This window comes from Glandiceps talaboti, chromosome 7, assembly GCF_964340395.1.
Source record: "Glandiceps talaboti chromosome 7, keGlaTala1.1, whole genome shotgun sequence".
NCBI classification, from domain to species: Eukaryota; Metazoa; Hemichordata; class Enteropneusta; family Spengelidae; genus Glandiceps; species Glandiceps talaboti.
In genome coordinates this window covers 11,001,052-11,025,867 of record NC_135555.1, presented here as the reverse complement: position 1 = coordinate 11,025,867, position 24,816 = coordinate 11,001,052, and the positions used below count along the sequence as shown (strand labels likewise).

General features: G+C 35.1%; 2 protein-coding genes and 1 non-coding gene across 3 annotated transcripts; 2 read left to right on the top strand and 1 right to left on the bottom strand.

Annotated features, from left to right (window-relative positions):
- The first annotated feature begins 210 nt into the window (after positions 1-210).
- Positions 211-5,156, top strand: LOC144437921 (glutathione S-transferase Y1-like). The gene is made up of 9 exons (XM_078126954.1): positions 211-246; positions 858-933; positions 1,458-1,522; positions 2,283-2,364; positions 2,842-2,945; positions 3,453-3,548; positions 3,790-3,879; positions 4,354-4,374; positions 5,067-5,156. The coding sequence occupies exons 1-9, from the start codon at positions 211-213 to the stop codon at positions 5,154-5,156; spliced, it is 660 nt and encodes a 219-aa protein (XP_077983080.1).
- Positions 5,157-6,829: 1,673 nt separating this feature from the next.
- Positions 6,830-17,114, bottom strand: LOC144437920 (glutathione S-transferase Mu 4-like). The gene is made up of 9 exons (XM_078126953.1): positions 17,078-17,114; positions 16,445-16,520; positions 15,868-15,932; positions 13,375-13,456; positions 12,294-12,397; positions 10,145-10,240; positions 9,258-9,347; positions 7,897-7,917; positions 6,830-6,922 (listed from the first exon to the last, which is right to left on the bottom strand). The coding sequence occupies exons 1-9, from the start codon at positions 17,111-17,113 to the stop codon at positions 6,830-6,832; spliced, it is 663 nt and encodes a 220-aa protein (XP_077983079.1). The 5' UTR covers position 17,114.
- A 660-nt stretch (positions 17,115-17,774) lies between these two features.
- Trnav-aac (transfer RNA valine (anticodon AAC)) lies at positions 17,775-17,847 on the top strand. Its single transcript has one exon. It is a non-coding gene; the product is annotated as a tRNA-Val (tRNA).
- Positions 17,848-24,816: the final 6,969 nt, after the last annotated feature.

Sequence of the window (24,816 nt, the reverse complement as noted above, 5' to 3'; positions counted from 1 at the left end):
ATTCGGTTCAACAACAATTTGATTCTAATACTGTGTTTGATACAACTTACAGAAATGTACAATTGTACGAGTGTCAGTATTATTTACTACAACCGTAACAGTATTAATCGTAAAGTGCCTACTACTACTCGCCACTGCAAATCATGATCAATAGGCTGGAATTACGCATTCAATCTTACTAGCCGTGTGCCTGCTACAGACAACATAACAATGCCATTGGTAATAGCTTACTGGAAGATGCGTGGGGTAAGTATAACACATGTTGTTTTGTTTTTGTTTTGTCTTATGTGTAGGAGAGGTGAGCTACAATTATTTGTATAAATAACTCCCCAAACTATACCAATAGTTTTGCGTAAATTCAACGATTTCAACCAGATAATATATCTAGATAATATATAACAAAGTTTATGTTGACAGGTCGATTTGCTGACCTGACCTTGCTGTCATATCCGAGTTAGTGGCTCAAGTGTTTTACAAACAGTACAGGTCACAATTCTTATATGCTTAAAAGTCCATCAAAGTTTAGTTATTTTCGCTATAACGCTTCTTCTTCTTCTGTTTTTTTTTCAATATTCAAAAGCGCAGCACATACTATATAAAAATGGCAAAAAGAAAACAGGCAGACAAGGGTAAAAACAATACACATGTACACTGGATAATTAAATATTGACAAAAACTTGGCTGAAAATGATAATAAGTCTATAGCACACATGGTAATAAATCAATATTGTTTATAATACGATGGATTCCAACATTGTACAGATTTTATCATTCTCATATGTAAAAACTGAATGCAAGCTAGATGTATACTTATATGATGCTTACTCGCTGCTTTTATTTCATATCTCTCCATACAGCTGCAACAGCCCATACGGCTTCTCCTTGAATATAGTGGCATTGAGTATGAAGATAAGATGTATGTGTCTGGACCAGGTGAGAAAAGGATTTTTTTATATCTTGATAATTTGAATGAAGTCATGTTGAACAGTGTTTGCTGAGGGTGTTATGATCTGCGTGAAATGTTGACTATAACTGTAAGTAAAAGAATCAGAAAGCTTCAGTTCCATGGTTCACTCCATGCCCGGCCGCAGCCACACATTGCATTTGACCTGCTCACTATGGACATGCAAAATAAACAACTGGTTAAAATGGATTAATTTGATGGTAAGAAAACAAGGAAGCCTTTGGATTAAAACTAATCTACAGAGACGACGAAAAGCAAATGTCAGATTATAGGATTAACATATGGATGAAAATTGGAAGTTGTATTCACTCAAAGGGCAATGTTAAACTGTAAGATACGTCGTGTTGGTTCGCCCTCACCGGTCAGGAGGTGTTGACCGATGTGTGAGGGCGCCCCGTCACAGCGTACCTTACAGACTAGGGCAAAGTGAGAACATATATCATTAGTTAATATTGGTAATTCATTTGTTTTAATAACGTTTTGTTTGTTACAGCACCGGACTTTAATAAAGATTGCTGGTTTAATGAAAAGTACGATTTGGGGTTGGATTTTCCAAATGTAAGTTGCAGTCACGGAATGATATTACTTTTTTTAATCCATACTTTAGGCACCACAGAACCAATAACAAAGGCATAACTTGTCATGGTGTAGAAAGACAAGGAAACAAATCCTGTACTTTCTGTTCGAATACATACAACTTTCTTGCCAATAGCGCGAGTTAAAATACTACAGTGAGTCATTAGCCAGAGTTATAGTGTACTAACTAAATAAATCAAAGTTTCACACCAGTAACAGGTCCTGTGCAGACCATGTCACATTCCGATCCTGTCGTACAGGTCTGTGTCAGCAAAGGTGGCACCGGGTTGTTACAGAGGTGTAGCCACAGGCCTGTCAACATCACTGTATATATTGGCATGGGTATATGCATGTTACAGGGTCTTGTGAGTTCATTGTTTTCAGCACTGCACTTCAGTGCAAATATCACTAGAATGTGCTTACACCGATAAAAGTAATCACTGGTACATATATGAAATAATATGCAGAACAATGTAATATACATTTAATACAGTACAGTACAGTACAGTACAGTACAGTACAGTACAGTACATTACAGTAAAATAAAAAGTACAAAACAACACAACACAACACAACACAACACAACACAACACAACACAACACAACACAACACAATCCTTATCGTCTTGACATAAAACATTCAAAACACTTAACATCAATGTATGTAGACGAAATAATTTATACAAGTGATAAGATATTAACCCTCATAATGATACTATGTAAATTTTCTTTCCATTAATAGCTACCATACATGATAGATGGTGATGTGAAATTAACCCAAAGCAATGCTATCCTAAGATACATTGCCAGGAAGGCTAATTTATGTAAGTATGAACATTATGCAATTGCAGCAGATATATAGACAACCAAATCAATGGGTAATGGAATTAATCTTAACTGTAAGAGATGTTAGACCAAATTGAATTATGAACAATTGCATGTAGCAGAGAAACATACCAAAACATCAACTTGTAATAAAGTTATTCTGAATAAATGTAGGCCATAGTGAGAGCATGAACAATTTCTCATAGTAGAGAAATAGGCAAAACTTTGTAAATCTTATTAACTCGAGGAGGATCAAGGCCAAAATGGAAGTATGAACTATTTCATGCATAGCGCATGCATGTAGTGGAGAAATAGATAAAACAATGTAATCACTGAGATTCACATTGTTTTTACATGTAAAATATTTGGTGTTCATCAGTTTAACATTGTAAAAACTATTACTATCAAGTTCCTATTAGTTTTAAAGTTTTAATAACTAAACGTTGACAATTACTTTTGTACATGTTCAATGCTAGTGGGGACCACTGAGACTGAGATAACACGTGTTGATTTGATAACAGAACAGGCCATGGACGTGAGAATGTTTATGGCAAGCAAATACTATACTACAGCAACATGGGTAAGTACAGTATATATAGGGAAGACTTTTACTTTCTAAGTATCTAGTGCATGACATGCATATATGTTATTCTGTTACAAAGTTAATGTTGCTGTGTAATAATTTTACATGATCTCATCTGGTAACCCCCACCCCGATGTTGTATTTGACATATTCATTCTTGATCAGGTTGTTTTCATTACTGTCTGCAACAAAGAGGTGCACATCTTAAAAATTTGCCATACAGTGAATACATGCATGTATGTGATATTTCAAATAATAAGTCACCTTTCTTAATGAGACAGCTGTCTATCATTATTCATATATCAATAAATATTATTTAAAAAATATAAAAATGAAAATGAATTATATCATATATCACTTTGCTATGTCATGACCCTATTAAGTGACATTTTTTTATTTAGTCAAAGCAAGATCATACATTAAGTGAATTAATTGACCAATGTACCCCCAGCCAATATATAAGATATTTAACTTAATATTAATTGATATATAAATTATTTACAGGAGGATTCATTACCAGAGCTTTTACAGAAGACTGGCAGCATGCTGAAAGAATTTTCTGTTTTTCTTGGTGACAATCCATGGTTTGCTGGGCAAAATGTGAGTGTCAACTCTAACCATTTTCCATATTGTGATCATGATGAATACACAGGGACACACAATACAAGTGTACTAAAGGCAGAAATAAGTCTGACTGGACTTTTCACTACACCACTATTGTGATATATTTAGAACACTGAATCCAGTGACACCTGCTGTTTGCCATCTCATACACTAACTCAATCAAAAACGTGAAACCACATTGTTTTTGTTTGTTTGTTTGTTTGTCTTTTCTATGTAGGTGTCCTTCGTTGACTTTATTATGTATGAGTTGATGGATCAATTATGTCACGTCGATTCAAAAGTACTTGATAATCTCAAGAACCTCAAAGTGAGTATAAAATCTTGTACTAAGTAAGAAGAATTAGTGTCTTAAAAAGTAAAGTCAATTCAAAGAATACACAAGAGTGTGTAGTGTAGAGTATTGGGATATAGTGCACGATGCAAGGCCATTGAATATTCGTCATTAATATCGTCATTATCATTAAATTTGAATATCAAAAGGACATAATATGTCATGGGAATAAAAATCTTCAACTAGCTAGTGCCGTTACTTTGTTCGAGAAAGGTCATTTTCAGCCAAAACTAAGGAAAAGAATCAGGGGTCACGCGCGTACTAATTTTTGAAATGGAGGTTGAAACGTTATCAAAATGTAGCCATTTTAGTATTGGCCACCGAATACAGGAAATTAGAAGAAATTAGAAATCAAATTGATTTGAAACCTTACTCTTGTAATATTATTTGTATAACTGTATTTTCTATCGTATGCTTCATCTATTATATATGTTTTCTTCTATACCATAGGATTTCCATGCTCGAGTTGAGGTAAGTGATATTGCGACATGATCTTCTCAGTCGATAGTTTACAAGAAAAATACCATAAACTTCCAATTCCACCACACTGTAAAAACATAACTGTTGACTCACGAGTTAACATTTCCAAAAACAGTGTCACGTTTAGTCGTTCACCGTTTGTGATGTTTGTCTTGGTAGTGATTCACAAAATAACACAATTGGGAATAACAAACATTTGTGAAGCATTGACATCTTGTATGTAAAATTTAGCATACAGTAGACCTGGTTTGGAGTGTGCTAATCCTTGTCTTAACATTACCAATATTGTCAATACTACTCTAGTAATGTTTCACTAAGTAGGGTGTCATTTATACACCACACCACCCCCACCCCCCGTCCCCATCTCCGTAATGATCAAAATATTAATACTGACCACTGTAATGTGATGATGTCAACGTATCGTGGAATCCTAAGTAGTTGTAACTTTTTTTGTACTTTTCATTATTTTGGCAAAATAACATTTTGTACATACACTAAATTGTAACATGAGATGGTTAAATACTTCCGAATTGTCTCTACTATCCACTGACTGTACTGTACAATGACGTCATTGTATACATAACACAAATAAATATGGTTCGTGAATATTGAATTGTTTGTCAAGAAATTGACATTGTGGGGACAGCTATTAGTACTAGTAGCTTTGCTTGATTCCTTTTCAGACACTACCAGCCATTGCAGCGTACATGAAGTCAGACCGGTTTATAAAACGGCCACTCAACAACCCAATGGCCAAGTTTGGTAGTGTGTAAGAGAGTATCTACAACCAACAAGATGTAGTAACATTGAATCAGTGCCTTGGTCAGATGTTATTTTTTTATGACAATTCTTTCAAAATGATATAATGTAGTCAATAAAATATAGGAAAATGTTTTTTCATATAATACTTATGTAATACTGTTGTCAAAGATGAAGTAAAGATTATTTTTAAATATAACCTGTACAAGTTTGAGTATTTGTCAATTTCATTTTAACACACCTGAATGTTGTCTATATAGCTGATTCATTTGAATAAACCACAGAGCGCTCAGGCTTTGTTAGTTATATTTACGAAAAACAAACAAACAAACAAACAAACAAACAAACAAACGTACAGATAAACAAAAACAGACAAACAGAGACATACATACATACATACATACATACATACATACATACATACATACACACACACATGCATACATACATGCATACATACATACATACATACATACATACATACATACATACATACATACATGCATGCATGCATGCATGCCGGCCGGCCGACAGACAGACAGACAGTCAGACAGACAGACAGACAGACAAACCAACGCCAACATAAGAAAAAGGAGTGCAAGATGAGGTAGGCTTTCTATGTTACATTTTTGTTCTTACTCTCCCTCCACATATAGAGTAGTGTGCGAACATCTCTCTCTCTCTCTCTCTCTCTCTCTCTCTCTCTCTCTCTCTCTCTCTCTCTCTCTCTCTCTCTCCAACATAATACACAAATACATGGTTGTTGGTAGTTAGAGCACATTTTATTGAGAATATGCCTCTTTTAAAATAAAGATTGTTTCAAGATTTAGTTTATTATGGTTATGTTGGTTTTGTAGCATGGTTCCTGAGTTCCTGGAATTAGTTAATAGGCACAAAACATTTTGAGAAGGGTTATACAAGTCTAAAAAAATATGATTATAAATACCCACTTTTAAACTTTATTACAAAAAGTGATATGTTGATAACAATTTTTGTGTTAAAATACCTCTGACCCTGATTCTTTAGCCACAGTTGATAATAATTTATTTTAAATGGAATAATACTACAAGCAGATGGTTATTAGTGTCCAAGTCAATAATTATTTCAGTAATCTAAATGGCACACTTTCTTGGACTTAATTATCTTTAAATGAACTTATACCTCATGGATTCACTATCTTTAGCAAACACTTGGATGTTAAAGAAGATAAAAGACGTTGGTTTCATTCACTCTCACTTATCATTTTGGAGCCTCGGATTTTGTTTGGTAATCTTCTGAGCACAGATATGGGGTCTTATTGCAAGACAAAGTATGGAGCTGGCATCAGTGAGAATTTTGACGAAAGTGACATACAGGCCTTTCTGAGCAATTTCCATCGTCGACCTTTTCTATTATTGTAAGTGTATAACAATACAATCAGTCCATAATACATTTAATGGAAGTTACCGAGGCGCAACTACTGTCACTTCCACCTAAGTCCTTATCGATACCAACTCCATATCGATAAATGAAAGTGAACAAAATCAACACATTTAATCTTGTTTAATATCTGAGTTTTTATCAAACATAGTGAATTCATACTCAATTTAACGACCCGACACCTCTTACACAACCTCATGGGTTGAGCACATTTTAATAGTTATCAAGAGCCTACAAACTGTCATCGAGTACATTAGTTATCAAGACCCTACAAACTGCCACCAAACTTGGCAACGGGGTTGTTGAGTGGACCTTTCATGAAACGGTCTGACTTCATGTATGCTGCAATAGCTGGTAGTGCCTGAAATGGAATCCAGTGTATTGTTAATAATAAACCTGACTGGTATGTGTGACAGGTACAAGTACACATGTGATATCAAACAATAACCAACACACGCTACAGAACAATCCAACTGTAGAAACAAAAGTGACAAATTCAAGCAATTTCTCATAAAGAACATGGGTTTTTTTGGCATCTGTAGCTTGTTCTCTTTCAATACCCACTACTATATTTACTTCACGTCATGTTTCCCTATACAACAACTGGTGTTTGTCTGTAGTTGGACTTATACTTGTTCTGTTTACATAAACAATATATTGTCTATGGTACAACCAAGACACACTACTACTACACTTGTACAAGTTGTATAGGCACTACAAAGACTTATTATTATTTCTGCTAAAGAATAGATGGTAGCAGATAGGTTTAAAATTACTATTTCAAAACCACAGATATTATGTACACAACACTGCTACATTAAATTTCTTGCCTGGTGTGCACAGAAACTTTAATGTATATTTCATAACAACATTGTCCATACCAAATACCAAGACGATCAGTCTCATGGTTTTTTATGTTAAATGTTTCATATCCACACGCACACATACATGCATGCACGCACACATACATGCATGCACGCACACATGTACACACAAACACACACACACACATACATACATACATACATACATACATGCATGCATGCATGCATGCATACATACATACATACATACATACATACATACATACATACATACATACATACATACATACATACATACATACATACATACATACTAACAGATATTTCTCCATGCCTATAGCACTACAGAACTTCCTAGTTCAATTGTACTAAAACTACAAGTTGAGAAAAACTTCATTAACTTATGAATCAAGAATTCAATTGTTATATTGTGTTTCAATTAAAAGTGAATCTATGGTAATTCTTTTAACTAATGACTGAGAATAAAGTTAAATAATTTGATATCACTGACCTCAACTCGAGCTTGGAAATCCTATAATATAGAAGAAGAAGAAATATTAGGAGATGAAACAATACAAACTCACTACACATACAGTTATACAAATGATATTACAGGTGTAAAGTAACAATTCACTAAATTCTTGCATGAAAATGCTTTCATAGTATTTGTTGATTTTGCCCTAAAGTTGAAGTAACAGCTCACTAAGGTACTCACTTGCCAACTGTCCTTGCTTCTCTATCATGAACTGAGAAATTACAGACACTTTGAGGAAAATTTCCAAATATATGATTATAATAAAATTTCCTATTTATCCTGTAATCTCAATTTCTTGCCATTAGTGCTATTATAAGAGGAAATATATGGGTTAGATATCATTGTTTGGTTCAGGCACAACTTTTTCTACAGATGCGCTAGAGAAAAGCTTTTCCAAGCCAAGCTTTTAATTCTAACACATAATCTAACTTCAGCTTCTATTCAACAATATGTATGCTTATTAGGATTATTTTGAATCCAAATTTAATGATAATGACTTGTTATCAATGCAGATTATTCACAAGCCTTGTATCAGGCACTATTATACATTTAGTGTCATGTGGGCACTAGTAAATGTCTGTTACAATGACGGCTGTTACATAGCAAATATTTCCCCAGGGAAATAGTTGCTACAAAACACAAGGGGTAATATGACATCTACTAGTGCCCGAATAAGGGCATGCAATAAGTGTTTTATAACATATCAAATTTTCAGGCACATATTCTATCTATAGTGAAAACAACTGCCTGATAAAACTGCCATGCTGTGTACATATTACAATAGGGAAAATAGAATGTAAATAATCACCTATATGCAAATTGAGGTCACTATGGGTCAATAGTTGATACAATGTGGTGTGAAAGCCAATCACTGAAGGCTATATGAACATGATGTGCTATGAATCCCAATTGTTACATCGTTCATTATTTCATCAGTGGACTACTTTTTTTCACTAAAACTATGACAGTTGGACAGTCAGCAAGCTAAGACAGATCTACAAACTACAATGATTATCAGTGATATAGGTTATGAATTGACATCACAGCTATGCACTCACAGGAGAGGGACGTTTCAATTTATGGAAAGACACATACAGTGCTGTATTTTTGTACATTTTTATGGTCTACTAATGTACATTTTTTTCACAATATCTTGATTACTTATTATACCTGCATAGCCAAGGCATCACTATCACCAACTTGTATAGACTACCACATTCGATAACTAAAGTTTTAGTTTCTGTATATCATAGTTATAACCATTATGCAATGTTTTCCATACTGTAGTAGTAAGTAATACTAATTTGAATTATATGAATACAATGTTTACTACTCACTTTGAGGTTCTTGAGATTATCAAGTGCTTTTGAGTCCACATGACATATTTGATCCATCAACTCATACATAACAAAGTCTACGAAGGACACCTACATAGAAAAGACAAACAAACAAACAAACACAATGTGGTTTCACGTTTTTGATTGAGTTAGTGTATGAGATGGCAAACAGCAGGTGTCACCGAACTCAGCATTCAAAATACAACCACCAACAACCAAGAATTGACAAAGGGAACTTATTACACACAGTGAAAGTAAACAAATTAATTGCATTATTGACACATCATGTTGGAACTACAGAGACTTCTAGTACACTCAATGGTTTGATTAGAACAATTTTATGCCCTCTTTATGTATATATGAATTGCTAAGGGAACTTGAAATTTGTTAGTGAACATGAACTGTTATGCAAAGTGGCCAAAAAATGGTTCTTATCAAATGATAGATTATACTACACATAGACAACAGTGCCAGCATGCAGTGCAAAGTGTTATTACTCCGATTCATTTGTTTATTCTCCCTGTTTGTAACAAGTTCTGCTCATCGATGCTTGCCTGTCACTGGCTGTGCATCACCATTAATGGTGGTGTAATATTACAGTAGTGAAACTCACTCACTCAACAGAAATTTATCCTCATGCTCACAAACCAGTGGGAGGCTTGTTAAGAACGTTGCTTTGCAACGATGTTGATCCTGAGGTATTGACTCAGTTTGAAGTTGCCATGGCCACTAATAGTTGTTGCTTGGGATTTCATATATGTACATTTTACTCAATATTATACTAAGTGTTGTTTTAGCCCTTAATAAAACACATCTCTCATTTGAGGAATGCTGAGAATTCAAAGTGTTTTTGTTACAATATAAGAATTATTAGAATGGATAGTTACATTTTGACCAGCAAACCAAGGATTGTCTCCAAGAAAAGCAGAAAATGCTTTCAACATGCTACCAGTCTTCTCCAAAAAGTCTGATTTTACATCCTCCTGAAAAGTTTGAGATAAAAAAATGTGTAAAAGTTAATGAGGTTAAAGAAAAAATTCAGTCAAGATTTTTTCTGTCTTTGGTACACTTGACAATGTATTGGTTACTGCTATGAACTTAAAGGAAAAGTCCAGTCAGGCTTGTTTCTGTCTTTAGTACACTTGTATTGATTACTGCTATCAACTTAAAGGAAAGTCCAGTCAGACTTATTTCTACCTTTAGTACACTTGTATTGATTACTGCTATCAACTTAAAGGAAAGTCCAGTCAGGCTTGTTTCTACCTTTAGTACACTTGTATTGATTACTGCTATCAACTTATAGGAAAAGTCTAGTCAGACTTATTTCTACCTTTAGTACACTTGTATTGAGTACTGCTATCAAAACAGAACTGCCCTATATAAAGAGGATTATGGCTAATCTATGAAAATGCAGGAAATTCAAACTGCTGTACAGAGCACTAGCTTCTGGGTCTTGTTTTCAGCATTTTTTCTGTGCTCCGAGAAACACACAGGTCATGTATCATGTACAAATTGTTTGTGAATGTTGTAGGATGGTAACTTGATACATAAATTAGTTGAAAATCAGTTTGTTTGCTTCATAGAATGAAAAAAAATTTCCAAATCAGACAAATTCCCCTGCAAACAGCTGCTTAGATTGTGTGTCATTCAGGATTATTCAAATGTGAAAAACCCAGATATAGGGAACATTTATATTTTGGTGATTACTTGCCAGTGAGTCATCACAAGTTCTCCACCTCCAAACATACAGTCAGTCATATGCAAAATAGGGTCCCAGGCCCAGGCAGTTACATGTTTAAAGGAAAAGTCCAGTCAGACTTATTTCTACCTTTAGTACACATGTACTGATTACTGCTATCAACTTAAAGGAAAATTCCAATCAGACTTATTTCTACCTTTAGTACACATGTACTGATTACTGCTATCAACTTAAAGGAAAATTCCAATCAAACTTATTTCTGTCTCTATTACACTTGTATTGATTACTGCTGTCAATATACAATCATTTTGGGTGGTGCAATACATATCATAAACAACGACTGATGTGTTTCCTTGATCGGAGCTAAGAGAAAAACTTAATGCAAAAAAGACAAATTAGATAATGACAACAAGGTAAACAGACGCAAAAACAACAGCAAGTGCCTTAGATGTAGGTTGATACAGTGTTTTTATCAGTTTGTTTATACAGCTGTGAAAGTTAATGAGTTGACATGTTGATGCTTTAGCTAGTACCAGCTAATGTATATTGAATTTAACATTGATATTATTATCATGTATGTGTGGCATTCTAATCAGTGAACAGAATAGGGAACTTGCAAACCCGCCATGTTGAATGTTGCATCATGGGAAATGTGATGATAAATACTAATGAATTGGTATTGTGAACAATGTTGATACATTGTTTGTAACCACAAATAATCAATGCATATTTCCCCTGACCATTGTGGAAGGTTACTTATACCAGTAGCGCCAGATTAGGTATTACAATAACCACAGATAATCCCATAGTCCTTTGCATCTGAGCATACTCAGTCTGGATTGCAAGTTCCCTATTACAGGATCTGGGTTCCTGTGTGCATGGTGTTTATGCTTAGACAAGTTATCATCACCAATTATTACATTTACATGTATACATCTTTGCACAAATTAACCTGTCTCATTTCTGATTGTCATGAGCAGGCAAACACATTGGATTATATTCACAGGTGGTAGCATCTTGGTAACTTATGCAACTTTGAAACTTCAGTAGAGAGGCCCTTCTGCACTTTTCATGTGTTCAGTCACTTTTGGATTTCCTGCAAGGGTTTATGGGATTTCCTGCAAGGGTTTGTGGGACAAGCTTTGGTGAAGTCATCACAAATACCCCATACACATTTTATATGTAATTTGTCTTGAAAGAAAATACAGCGAGTGTCAACACAAAGAGACATACAGGCTACAAGTACTAAGTAGTTATGATGTCATCACCAGAAGTTTTCCCATAAACATAAACCCAAAGATTTTTCATCACCATCAATCTTGCCTACATGTACTTACCCATGCTGACCTAGTATAGAATTTGCTAACCATAAAGTTTCTCAGATCCATAGACTGCTCTGCCATCAAATTAACACGGGTTATCTCTTTCTCATTGGTACCCACTACCATTAGACATACAAAAAATAAACTTGTTGAAACTAATAAGACCTTAGTTGTAAACTGGTGCTGTTCAAAAACTAGTTGGGTCAACTTTCAAGCATATTTTTAATTTTTGTGCGTCAGGATATATCTGAAATTTGATTTTTAATTTTCCCTACCTGAAACCGAATTTTACCACCTAGGCATGCCATAAAATGGAAGGATCATTCAATTTTTTGGTTAACACCCTGGCTTCTGATCACACACTAAAAATGCATTATTACTACAGGGACACGCAAACATAAGTTGACCTTTTTGTTCTTATGTTATCCTTTAGGCTGGGGTAAAATGCTATTGCAGGTACCAAGAATTCATTAAACTGAGAATGTCCGAGCATGGTTTATAGATTTGGGCCTTATACTCCTCCCAGAATAATTAACGCTATCATGAGTTTAATTTTTTGCCTATTTCTCTGATCTAGGAAATTGTTCATACACTATACTCCATGCAACTTTAGTATTACCAATTGATGCTTTCATCTGTTTCCTGCTAGGAAATTGTTCATATTTCATGTTTGACCTTCTCTTCTTACAGTTAACATTAACTTTAACCTATTTAGGCCAAAAAAAATTGTTTGGTTCCTGTAACCCAATGCAATTTTACTTCCCATCCTAAAATTTTTTTTAGGTAATTCGAAAAAATTATCAAAAAATCGAAAAAAATTTGTAATGTCACATGACAAATAGTGAGATTTGAAGATGTCATCACCTTGTGTGACCCATAACCCAAAGATCATTGAAAGGCTCGAGATCAACAGCAGAAATAATAACCTGGAGCAGACCAAAACACAGTCATAAAATTATTTAAAATCCTAGCTACCTACCCTACCCTATTTTGAAATTGGGCATTATCGGAACCAACATAATTTTTTTTATTTAGCCTTACCGAATGATTTTTTTTGTCTATTTAGTCTATGCTACATAAAAATTTTCATACTTACATAAATTAGCCTTCCTGGCAATGTACCTTAGGATAGCATTGCTTTGGGTTAATTTCACATCACCATCTATCATGTATGGTAGCTATTAATGGAAAGAAAATTTACATTATATCATTATGAGGGTTAATATCTTATCACTTGTATAAATTATTTTAATATGAGGGTTATTATCGTATAACTTGTATAAATTATTTCATCTATAGACATTCATGCTATCACCTTAGATGACCGTTTTGTCCAGCTTACTTGTGTGGAGATTTTGACTTCCATCATGACTAAAGTTCAAATTTTCCAGAGACTTTTGACTTGATCCTCTTTTCTGGCTGAATGTAGATATTTGACCCCTAGTTTCTGGCTGAAAATTAGATTTTTGTCCCCTACTTTGTACTGAGTTTGTACTCGTAATTTGAATCTGCCAGGGTAGACCTGTACAAATTACTCAGCCAATGTTTTGATAATAGCCTTCTCTGAAGACATAGCCCCAAACTTGTGTTTTATGGCAAAGTTTAATATTGTGCAAATTTGAATGGTGTCTCCTGATACAAAACTTAATTTATTGACCAATTTGCTATTTGACCTTGAATATGGAGGTCAAGGTCAAAAGTCACAGTCTCATTTGAAAGCTTATCATTGATAATGTGAGGGTAGACACTTGAATGGTGTCCCCATATCAAACTTTTGGAGATAACAAGCAAAATGTGCTTTTCTATCACAGATATGGCCACCATTTTGCTATACAGCTCAAGGTCATGAAGTTAAGAGACTTGCTTATGCCTCACATAGTCAAACCCAAGTCATGATAAAAATTTATCACTTGATATTTTTTATTCAAAAAGCTATGAAGATAACCCAAATTTGGCAATTAGACTTCCAAGGTCAAAGGTCAAGGTCTTACAAGAAAGCCCATCTTTGATATTATAGTTTGGGCACTTGAATGGAATCACTATGCATTTACTCCTCCAAAGTTACATTGTATATTGTGAAATTTGCCAACAAATATGGCCGCCATTCAGCCATGTGCAGTTGCAAAACAAAGTGAAGTGCATAATGTCTCGCATCGCATGTTACATTTGTGCCAGCCAAGTTTGGTTGAAATCACTCTGTGCATGCCAGAGATATATGAGAATGCACGCACACATGGACGACGGACAGACAGAACCAAACGTAATAGTAATAGCTCCCTTGGGGCAGATATAGCATCATCAACCCTATAACATAAAGCATTCTCTGCTTGGGACACTGCAATAACTGTAACATGATTAGTTTTGATTTGCAACTTTTTTGATCTTCTGACTTTTTTTCATTCAAAACTAACACTACAATTCAAGCTGTACAAAGAAATGTTCCACAGTTCTCTAATTCCGTAAACAGCAAAAATAGCCAACACACTGCAAAATTTTGAAAAAAGATAGTACAGGACACAACTTTGAGATCTCGCTCATGAATATAACCTGATCAGAGCTAGTCACTACACATTTCAAAATGTATTGGTGCATCATTATTTTTGACAGAGCTAGGGTGCATTACTATTTTTGACTGAGTTAGGGTGCTCTAGAACTTTTTTTTGTCACGAGGGTGTTGCAATTAAAGTTCAAGAGAGAGAAATGTTCCTTACAAAATATTTGACATTTTTGATAGACGAGTACCTTTAATTCATGTCCATACACATCCAATATGTGTAATTATAGACTGACAGGATGCATACCAGCTATGTGTGACAACAATATGTTGACCTGTTCTGAATGCATACACTGGGTTATACACTCCAACCTTGTTGTTCACACTATTCCTGTCTCACATTTGGGACTTTCATGGTAATTAATTTGTTTTTGTATGCCATAATATACATGTCCTTGAAAGTTCAAATATTCTGCCCTATAAATGCAACGAAGTTGTTGCTCGCTGTTCGGCCTGACAGCCTCACTGTCGTAGTTCTCTGTTGTCATAGTTATCTATGATCTAGCAACTTCACGAGCACCTGTGAGCAATACTGGCATTTAAAGTCTAGAACGTTACCTGCGATATCAAATGCGAAATTCAATGCCACAGATAGCACTTGACTATAAAAGAGATCTTGAGATTTGATGCCATGGGTAGCACTAGATCTGTGTTAACAAAAGCAAGGGACAGTACTTAGACCATTGCTAACACTGTATTTATGGACTGCAGCTCAAGCAAGCCCTTAACAAGATCACTTAACATCACCTTGAAGTTTGTTTGCATAATTACCCGAGGGTCTAGCTGCTAGAGTACATTGCTTTATGCTTAGTGGACCAAGAAAATTCATTTTTAACCAATTTTACATCATGCGACTATCTCATGGGTATAACTCTACCGACCATGGTTAATCCTAATCCAAACAGCATTTAATATTTATGTATGAGGGAAACTCTTTCATTTACACAATGCCAACAGTTATTTTACAAAGAGACACATAAGAATGACAAAGGACATCTCAGGTTTAAACTTTCTAGGTTATTTACTGAAACTTACATTTGGAAAGTCCAACCCAAGATCATACTTTTCCTTAATCCAACACTCTCTATTAAAGTCCGGTGCTGTAAAAAAACAAAACACAATTTAATATTGATTGAATTTTAACCTTACAAATGAACCGCCCTTTTGATTCACTAAAACTTTCCATTCTCACCCATCGATTAATCCTAGTCTGACATAGTCCTGCTTTCAGACAGTGCACAGGGCTATTACTGACACGACCCTCAACACCATCCTGCAAAAAGCAATGTTCTCGGCCTATAACAAGTCCACAAGCAAAATGCTTGTGCACCAATTGCAAAAGAATTACATACCCAACGATCAAATATTAGCAATCGATGACAATAGTAGTCGCTCATTAGATCCAAAAAAGTGTCAAAATCAATGTTATAATGCTCATTGGTCTGTATACCTCAGTATTGCAAATAAATCATCATATATACCCAAATAGAATTGTCAATTTTCTATACAGTTGTAATAAAGCTATACTATCTTATCTTATCTTATTGTACAATGTGACATTATTTCACAAATTAATTGGCTAAGATTATAATAGAAAAAAACACTTTCTCACCTGGTCCACACACATACATCTTATCTTCATACTCAATGCCACTATATTCAAGGAGAAGCCTTATGGGCTGTTGCAGCTGTATGGAGAGATGTCAAATAAATTAAAACTAAAAGCAACAATTGTACATTGTATACTATGTTTGCATTCAACATTAGCACATACATTGTAAGGATGACACAACAATGGAAAGTCACCTACCATCTAGCACACATCACTCTCGCAAACCAGAGCTTTTATTTATCCCACTACATGACACTTCGAAATAAGGACCGGCTATAATTATATAATAGGGTGCCGTAAAACAGTCGTGGTTTGCGACGATGGCACACATAGCCCATGGATCTATTATTATTGATAGATCAATACTAGATCCATGAATTGACACAAACTAAAAACTGTGAGTGGAGGTGTAAATGGTAATCAGTATCGCTGTATGGGAACTACGACTAGTAGTAGTACTATTACTAAACTAACCTTCGACATTGGCGTGGTCAGTTGTGGTGTGTACCACTACCAGGGGTGTGTACATGCATGCGGGGCTGTAAGCTTATTATTTGTGAAAAACGCAACTCTCCCATCCTACACGATTATATACACATACAACAAGCGGAAAGACAAAGGTGTTATAATTACCCCACGAATCTTCCAGTACGCGATTACCAATGGCATTATGTTTTGTCTGTAGCTAAGTTAGTAAGAGAGCTTACTGTAGAGCTGAGTGAATGTACGTACGTGTAACGCGCCGTATGCTTCGTGCAACTGTGCAGCGTAGTATACCGTGTAGTATTAGGCGCTATAAGGTTAATACTAATACGCCGTTGGATCTATTATTTACAATAATATAGCCATGCTTTATACCAGCTAAACAAGTATACACACGTTTTAAAACGTTCGATTTAGATTGAAAATTTCTTTCACATGAGATAAATAAAAGTATTGTTAATGCGCACAAATTTTTATTATTATTGGTGCCTTTACTTAAAAAACATAACGTTTACATTTGTAATATATTGTACTTTTTGCTTCCTTTTTAAGTTCACAGTTGGTTTAATCATAGCAGGAACGTCATAGTAAAGACCGGACCTGGAAAATATTGTTCTCAACACCATCCCCCGGCACCATCCCTGTATTTAAACGTATCATGCAGTTCATTGTCACTGATATTATTCTTTCATGTATGCGCATGACCCCCCCCCCCCCCCCCCCCCATCTTCAGCAGCTCCTTGATATAAAAAAAATACCTTTTCGTTCGTAAAGTAATATGTGTTGGGAGATATGGTTTTAAAGATTTTTATATTATGAAACGTTATTAATTGACTTGCATTCATGTGTTTCCGTAGTGTAGCGGTTATCACGTTCGCCTAACACGCGAAAGGTCCCCGGTTCGAGCCCGGGCGGAAACAAGAAAAATGCTATATTTTAGTGAAATCTTTTATTTTTTCCCCCTTTTAAGTTTTTGTTAATAATTTTTCATCCAGGCGAACATACGCACATACACATGCATGCATGTAGCTAAACAGTGTAGAACACCCACACTACTCCAACTACTTACCCCTACCCGTACTAAAGTTACCCTGACCCGGACGTACAGGGACCCGTAATATTTATTTATTTATTTATTTATTCAACACAAAACCAGCTTTGGAAGCTGTTTTAAGGTTGCCATACAAAATAGAATGAAAGAATAAATAAATAAATCAATCAATCAATCAATCAATCAATCAATCAATCAATCAATCAATAAATCAATCAATAAATAAATACACAATAAAACATATCAAAAATCATGACAATGAAAAACATACATAAAAAATAATAGGCCTAGTTTGTTATTAGTATATATTATTAAAATGCGATTTAATATCCATAAACCATCAATAATTTTCGTTGGCTGTGTTCAGTGCTACTAGCAGATCAACGTCACTTGATTAAAATTGCGCATGTTTTACAGTACGCATGCATAGTTCGTATTCTTACAATACTTCTTGCCTGTTCATGTGCTTAAAAACCCACAAGTTACTATCATGGTAAATAGTTGAATTACTAAGCTTTTGTTTATTAATTGTTTGTGTTTACAAAGTTTGGTTTACAAATCCAATACGGTACACTGATCAAAATAACAGATTTTTTGATTTTACACAGTCTTAATTTTTTTCAATTAATGAGCTACATGTACAAAGGCATGGACTTAGTCTATGCATTTTTTTCACATTTTTTTTCAAGTAGACAAACACGACTTGGAATGTACATTTTGTAGTAATATTAATACTGTTGACAGCAGGTCTACTTTTATTTGTTTTTCGAGTCTCTTCGAGGACTACCCATGACTCGACACTCAATCTTGCACCGTCCAACTAAGACACGGGCAGTGACCACTATATAATAACTTGTGACAAGATTACTACATACAAGACTTGTAACAAAAGGCTGGCAGTTGCTTAATACTATTAGTTGATTGTTTTCCACGGGTTTTGCTTTCTAAACAACTTTACGACTTTGAGTGTATTGCCGCATCTGAGATTACTTCGAATGTTTTACGATCGGAGTAAAAAATAAATCTCCATCAACTGAACGGGTGAATCAACTTGAGGATGCTAGAGTAAGCATCGTGCAAATGCATTTTATATATATATATAATGTAGGCTATATATAAAATGTAGTATATATATATATATATATATATATATATATATATATATATATATATATATATATATATATATATATATATATATATATATATATATATATACAGGTTTTGAAAATTTGAACCAAATTATATGCTATAGACCCTACAGAACTGTTTCGTGAGGTGCGTAGTCCTCACTCATCAGGGGTAGAATGGAATGTAGTATCTGCGTTTCCTTACCATTAAATTCTATAATTCTAATGTTCCTAACAGGGAATATCTACCTAGTAACATAGCGTATTAGCATAGTTAATTGTTCTGCAATAATGATTTATGTCTATGCCTACACGACGACACAAGTTCATTTCGTTTATTTAGAGTACAACGATGAGGTTGACAAATTATAATATACTTTTCAGTTATGCAGAGATTACATCTCTGACTGGAGCTGTTGTACGGTCGCGCGCGTGCGATAATTTTCCATGTGATGTCGTAATCAATTTCTTTATCCTTAAGAAACCATACATACTTACTTAGTTCTGTTGAATTTCTTGACAAATTGTTGCGGAATGAAGCTGTGTGGTTCCTGTACCGTGTCTTGAACTCGTTTTCAGTAAGTCCGACATACGTTTCGCGGATATTGGTGTCTTTACGCTGAACTGTTGCCTGGTATACCACGCTCTTTTGTAAACATTTCCCGTCCAGGGGACATGTATCCTTTACGCGACAGTTACATAACTTATTAGTATTCTCGTTTTTACAGCCGTTCTGGGTAGACAGTTGTGTTTTATTGTGGTTGTCGATGAGACGTTTAGTATTAGTCACACAACTGTAACTAATTTTAATTGTGTTACGATTGAAGATTTTCCTGATGAGTGAGGACTACGCACCTCACGAAACAGTTCTGTAGGGTCTATAGCATATAATTTGGTTCAAATTTTCAAAACCTGTATATAATTCGCTCTACTACCCGTATTGAGCACTTTTATGTGGTTTTATCTACATCCAGTCAATTATATATATATATATATATATATATATATATATATATATATATATATATATATATATATATATATATATATATATATATATATATATATATATATATATACACATACATACCTCGTGATGAATATATTCGGCATGTGCATAGACTTAAATGCCAGTCCTCCATATGTATGGTCTAATATTATATTTCTAAGTGAAATGTACCAGGTAAATGTATTACTGGATGAGTGTATGCTTTCTGCAAAATATTAACTATTAAACATAAACCGTTTAAACGCCATATTGCATTTATAGTTTACCTGCTATCAGACTGAGGCTATCATCGTGGCGTGCATGGTCATACCAAGGGGTCATACCAGCCTAGGGATTCCAATAGGTCAGCTAAGCTTCAACTTAGTAAGTTCATGGTGGTTTATAACCCTGGGCCTTTTTTGGGGTAATAGAATTTCTTAGCAGAAACACGTGAGATATACTGGTATCTTACATGTAAATACGACAAGTGACAAGTCTAGCTACGGGCTACGTTTACGTCTTAGATTTATAGCTTGTAGATAAATACTGTACTATGTGTAAGTAATTACGAAATGTCAACTCAGTGACACAAAAATGCCAACGGTGCTAACCACTAAAAATTGTCATTTTCGAGGTAAGATAATTATATATATTGCTGGTCACGGTCCACTTTGCATTATTTTCGATTTTGCCTGGTTACGGTGGTCCATTGTCCTTTACCACATCATAACTGCCATTATTTGCCCCAAAATCGTAGTGTTGCCTTATATAAGGAAAGTGTATTTCTAAACTTTCATCTTTTAAAAAATCTGTCGTGGTCTAAAATGGGGTATTGATTTTTGGTCAAAGTGGGTCTAAAATGCAATGGGGCATGGGGTTTCCCAATCTAATTAAAATCCGATATAGATGTCGCGGCTAATCGTTCATTGCTATTTTACCTTCGTTATTTTGCCTGAATTGACCTTCTAGGTACATGTTTACATTTTTTAGCCTGATCGCCTGGGAAAATGATGGACACATAATTTATCATGACTATACAGCGTATTTATGTGACTATAGTATATAGTCCCCACGTGCGTGTGTATGATATAGGGATCGGAGTGCAGTACTATATTTATATTAAACCCGTCATGTACATGACTGTACCTGTTGTGACCTTGCTATAGTAAAAATGCTGTTCGTTATAGCCTGGGTTCAGAGTTCACTAAATCTCGAACATCATGTACACACCATCCACACTTATCCCTATCTTAAGTAATATCAAGTACATTGTACATGTATATCGGACAATGACGTAATGAGAATGTCATAGATTGTAGTTTTTTGTTCTGTTTGTGGATTATATCAATACTCATACATGCACGACTACATGTACTTCGGTACTGGATTGTAATCACTTGGGGGTAATTGCTGCTGCTTGATATATACTGGGCATATAGATAAGATCACTGGCCTTCTACATTACAGTTTATTCGAGCGAGAGAAAATGTTCTTGTACTCAGCAAAAGGGTATTATTTCAACACACGCCATCACACTATGATCAATGATTTCCATGTCGTAGAGGGTGCCCTTTAGCAGGCATGTAAGCCGGCGAGTCCAAGACCACAGTGGTCAAATAGTAAACTAAGTGTGCACTATTATGATTTTTTTTTTAAAGTACAAACATGGAACTCGAACTTATAGTGACATCTGAATTTGAGCTTTTTTGTTTGTTCTAGTATATCTTTTTTAGCACGGTTTTGTATTTATATTGTGAATATAGCTACCGTGAATGTACGCGTGACTGAGAACTCATTCTTGAAAGATAGGGCACATTTTCCGCGGCTGTAGGGTTCCGTTGCGGTAAAGAGGACAGTGTATTACTTTTTTTTCAATTAATGAGCTAAATGTACAAACTACGCATTTTTTCACTTATTTTTTTTCAAGTAGACAAACACGACTTCCCTACGTGTCGAAATAATATTAATACTGTTGAGAGCAGGTCTCCTTTTATTTGTTTTGAAAAGACTCTTCTGGGACTACCCATGACTCGGCACTCAATATAATCTTGCATCAACTAATTAGAGACACACTCATACAGTGACCACTATATAATAACAAGACTACGACATACAAGACTCGTAACAAATGGCTGGCAGTTGCTAAATAGTTAATTGTTTTCCACGGGTTTTGCTTTCTAAACAACTTTACAACTTTGAGTGTATTACGATCAGAAATTACTTCGAATGTTTTACGATCGAATTATCGCATTACGACTGTGAGGTTTCGTTGCGGTAAAGAGGACAGTGCATTGCCTATTTAGACTGTTAGCATACCACAAACTAGTACTACACATGAAACACACAAAAATGGACGATCTAAGGAAGTCGTAATTATTTATGACCTGGGGGTGGGGTGTCAGTGGAATTGGTTTGAAAATACAGAACATTTGTAATGAGTAACCCAAATCATAACGCTCCCCTTCCTTGACAGCTTAAGTAACCCCCCACCCCACCATTTTTACAGTCATAACTGTTACAGAGTGTAATGGTATTCAACAAACCTTCAATAATTTGAGATTGAGTGTTCCATTGAGACACAAACACACACACACACACACACACGCACACACGCACGTACACACACACACATACACACATACATACATACATACATACATACATACACACACACACACACACACATACATACATACATACATACATACATACATACATACATACATACATACATACATACATACATACATACATACATACATACATACATACATACATACATACACATAAACACACACACACACACACACACACACACACACACACACGGACACACACACACACATACACACACACACACACACACACATACGCACAAAACCTGATCTTGGGGTACAAGTTTATGGGGAAACCCTGTTGTCTGCAGATAGTATATATGGGGACACTCTCTATTCCTTCCTTGTGGGATCGAAGGATAATGAATATTAAGTATGTTTTTATTTTCTGTGTAAAACCAGTAAACAGCTATATGGGGTATTTTTACCGTTCATTATGCTACATTATTTGTCACAGACAACGCATAATTTGGATCGTTTAATTTCCTCTGCAATGAGTATTTGTCATATCAAAGTCAACCAGTATATGTTGGAATGCAGGCTAACCATTCTACTTGTACATATTTACATATGCTACTTCTATTCTATTTTAATACCGCTCTACTTGTACATATTCTACTTGTTTCAGAAGCTAAAAAAGCATACATATATCATGATCTACACGAATTTTAACTGCTGTTGAGACCATACTCTATGTTACAGTAAAATTACAAGTTACAACTATATAAGTGTAAGTACTGCTTTTCGGGAGTTTTTCATCAATTTTTCAGGGTATTTCAATTCAAGTTTCAGTCACTTATAAGTAGGGCGTTGACGTGACCAGTGAAATGAGTTTTTCATAAGCAAATTCACTAGTCTAATTCCTATAGTTAAAAATGTATACTTGGAACTAAATTCTGCATCCAGACTACTAGCACACATGCGTATTATATCTATTGCTGTCTACAAACAGTTTGAAATGCATTTAAATTAATATCTAGGAGATCAGGGTGGACTACCCTTCCTCTTTACTTCAAGTCCGGGATTATTCTTCTCCCCGTTTAATACAGTGGCTTGAGTGTGTCTGACTATTTACATGTTCATCGAACAAAACTTAATTTTATCAGTCAACAGTGCAACAAAATATCAGCGTGTTCCAATAACAGCCATCTTCATCTGGCAATAGGCAATGACCTCTAAACTTGGGGAGGTCTCTAATTCTGGACAGAAACAGTATACCCATTATAGCTATTGGGAGGGGTGTCCCATTCCCACAGTACTAAGCACTTTGATAAAAATAAGGACATGTAGGAGGCCATTTAATGGCATAAAATTTCAAACTATGGACCAAGTCGATTGCAGTACGTACATTTGATGGTGCGAGCGCTGGAGTGCTGATATAGAAAGAAAATGGGATACAACCCATCCGACACTAGTTCTCGTCGCAACATTACAATATTCTTTGTTTTCAATATGTATTTAATATTTATAATCAGTATTAACAATTATAAATATTTGTGTAATGAAACCTGTCAGAGGTTTTCAAGTCAGTATCATCCAAGTATGTAGTATATTTTCACTGACTGACATATATTCTACACAGTGATATTCTAGATGAGTTGGTCCTATTTGTTCAGACGTTGCCTTCCTGTATGGCTTCAACACAAATAAATTGTGGGAAAGCTTGACAAGGAGCAAGCACTTTGATAATAACCCCACCGCCCCAAATAATTGCTTGTACAATGCGCTTCGAATATCATAACACTGAAGTACCTATCGCGGACAGTTTTGCACGAAAAGAGACAGTTTGAGCGCGGTATATCTATTCCTCGTGTGAGTATGCGCGATAACAGTTCAAAGATGTTCCGTGTCTGTCATTACTAAATTGGAATCCCACTGTTTGGACAAAGTTGGTCGAACACATTTCTGTCACTTGGCTAGTTCATATATACGTTTACAAAAGCTACTTAAATTACAAACGCTTACGCTGTGATCATATACGTGTGATTCCCGCCTTTCCAACCTAAAAAGGTTGGCAGTCTTGGAGCGGTTGATTTCTCCTTGATTTACGTGATGGTCACGACTATTTTTATTAGGGTTATTTGCATGCTTGATATGCACTTTTC

Bases quoted from the DNA above. Each gene is read 5' to 3' on its own strand.
- LOC144437921 (XM_078126954.1), top strand. From the start codon at position 211: ATGCCATTGGTAATAGCTTACTGGAAGATGCGTGGG. The intron at 247-857 runs GTAAGTATAACA...CTCTCCATACAG, and splicing joins CTTACTGGAAGATGCGTGGG to CTGCAACAGCCCATACGGCT. The intron at 934-1,457 runs GTGAGAAAAGGA...TGTTTGTTACAG, and splicing joins GATGTATGTGTCTGGACCAG to CACCGGACTTTAATAAAGAT.
- LOC144437920 (XM_078126953.1), bottom strand. From the start codon at position 17,113: ATGCCATTGGTAATCGCGTACTGGAAGATTCGTGGG. The intron at 13,457-15,867 runs GTAAGTTTCAGT...TTCCATTAATAG, and splicing joins TTGGGTTGGACTTTCCAAAT to CTACCATACATGATAGATGG. The intron at 7,918-9,257 runs GTGAGTAGTAAA...TCTATATTATAG, and splicing joins ATAATCTCAAGAACCTCAAA to GATTTCCAAGCTCGAGTTGA.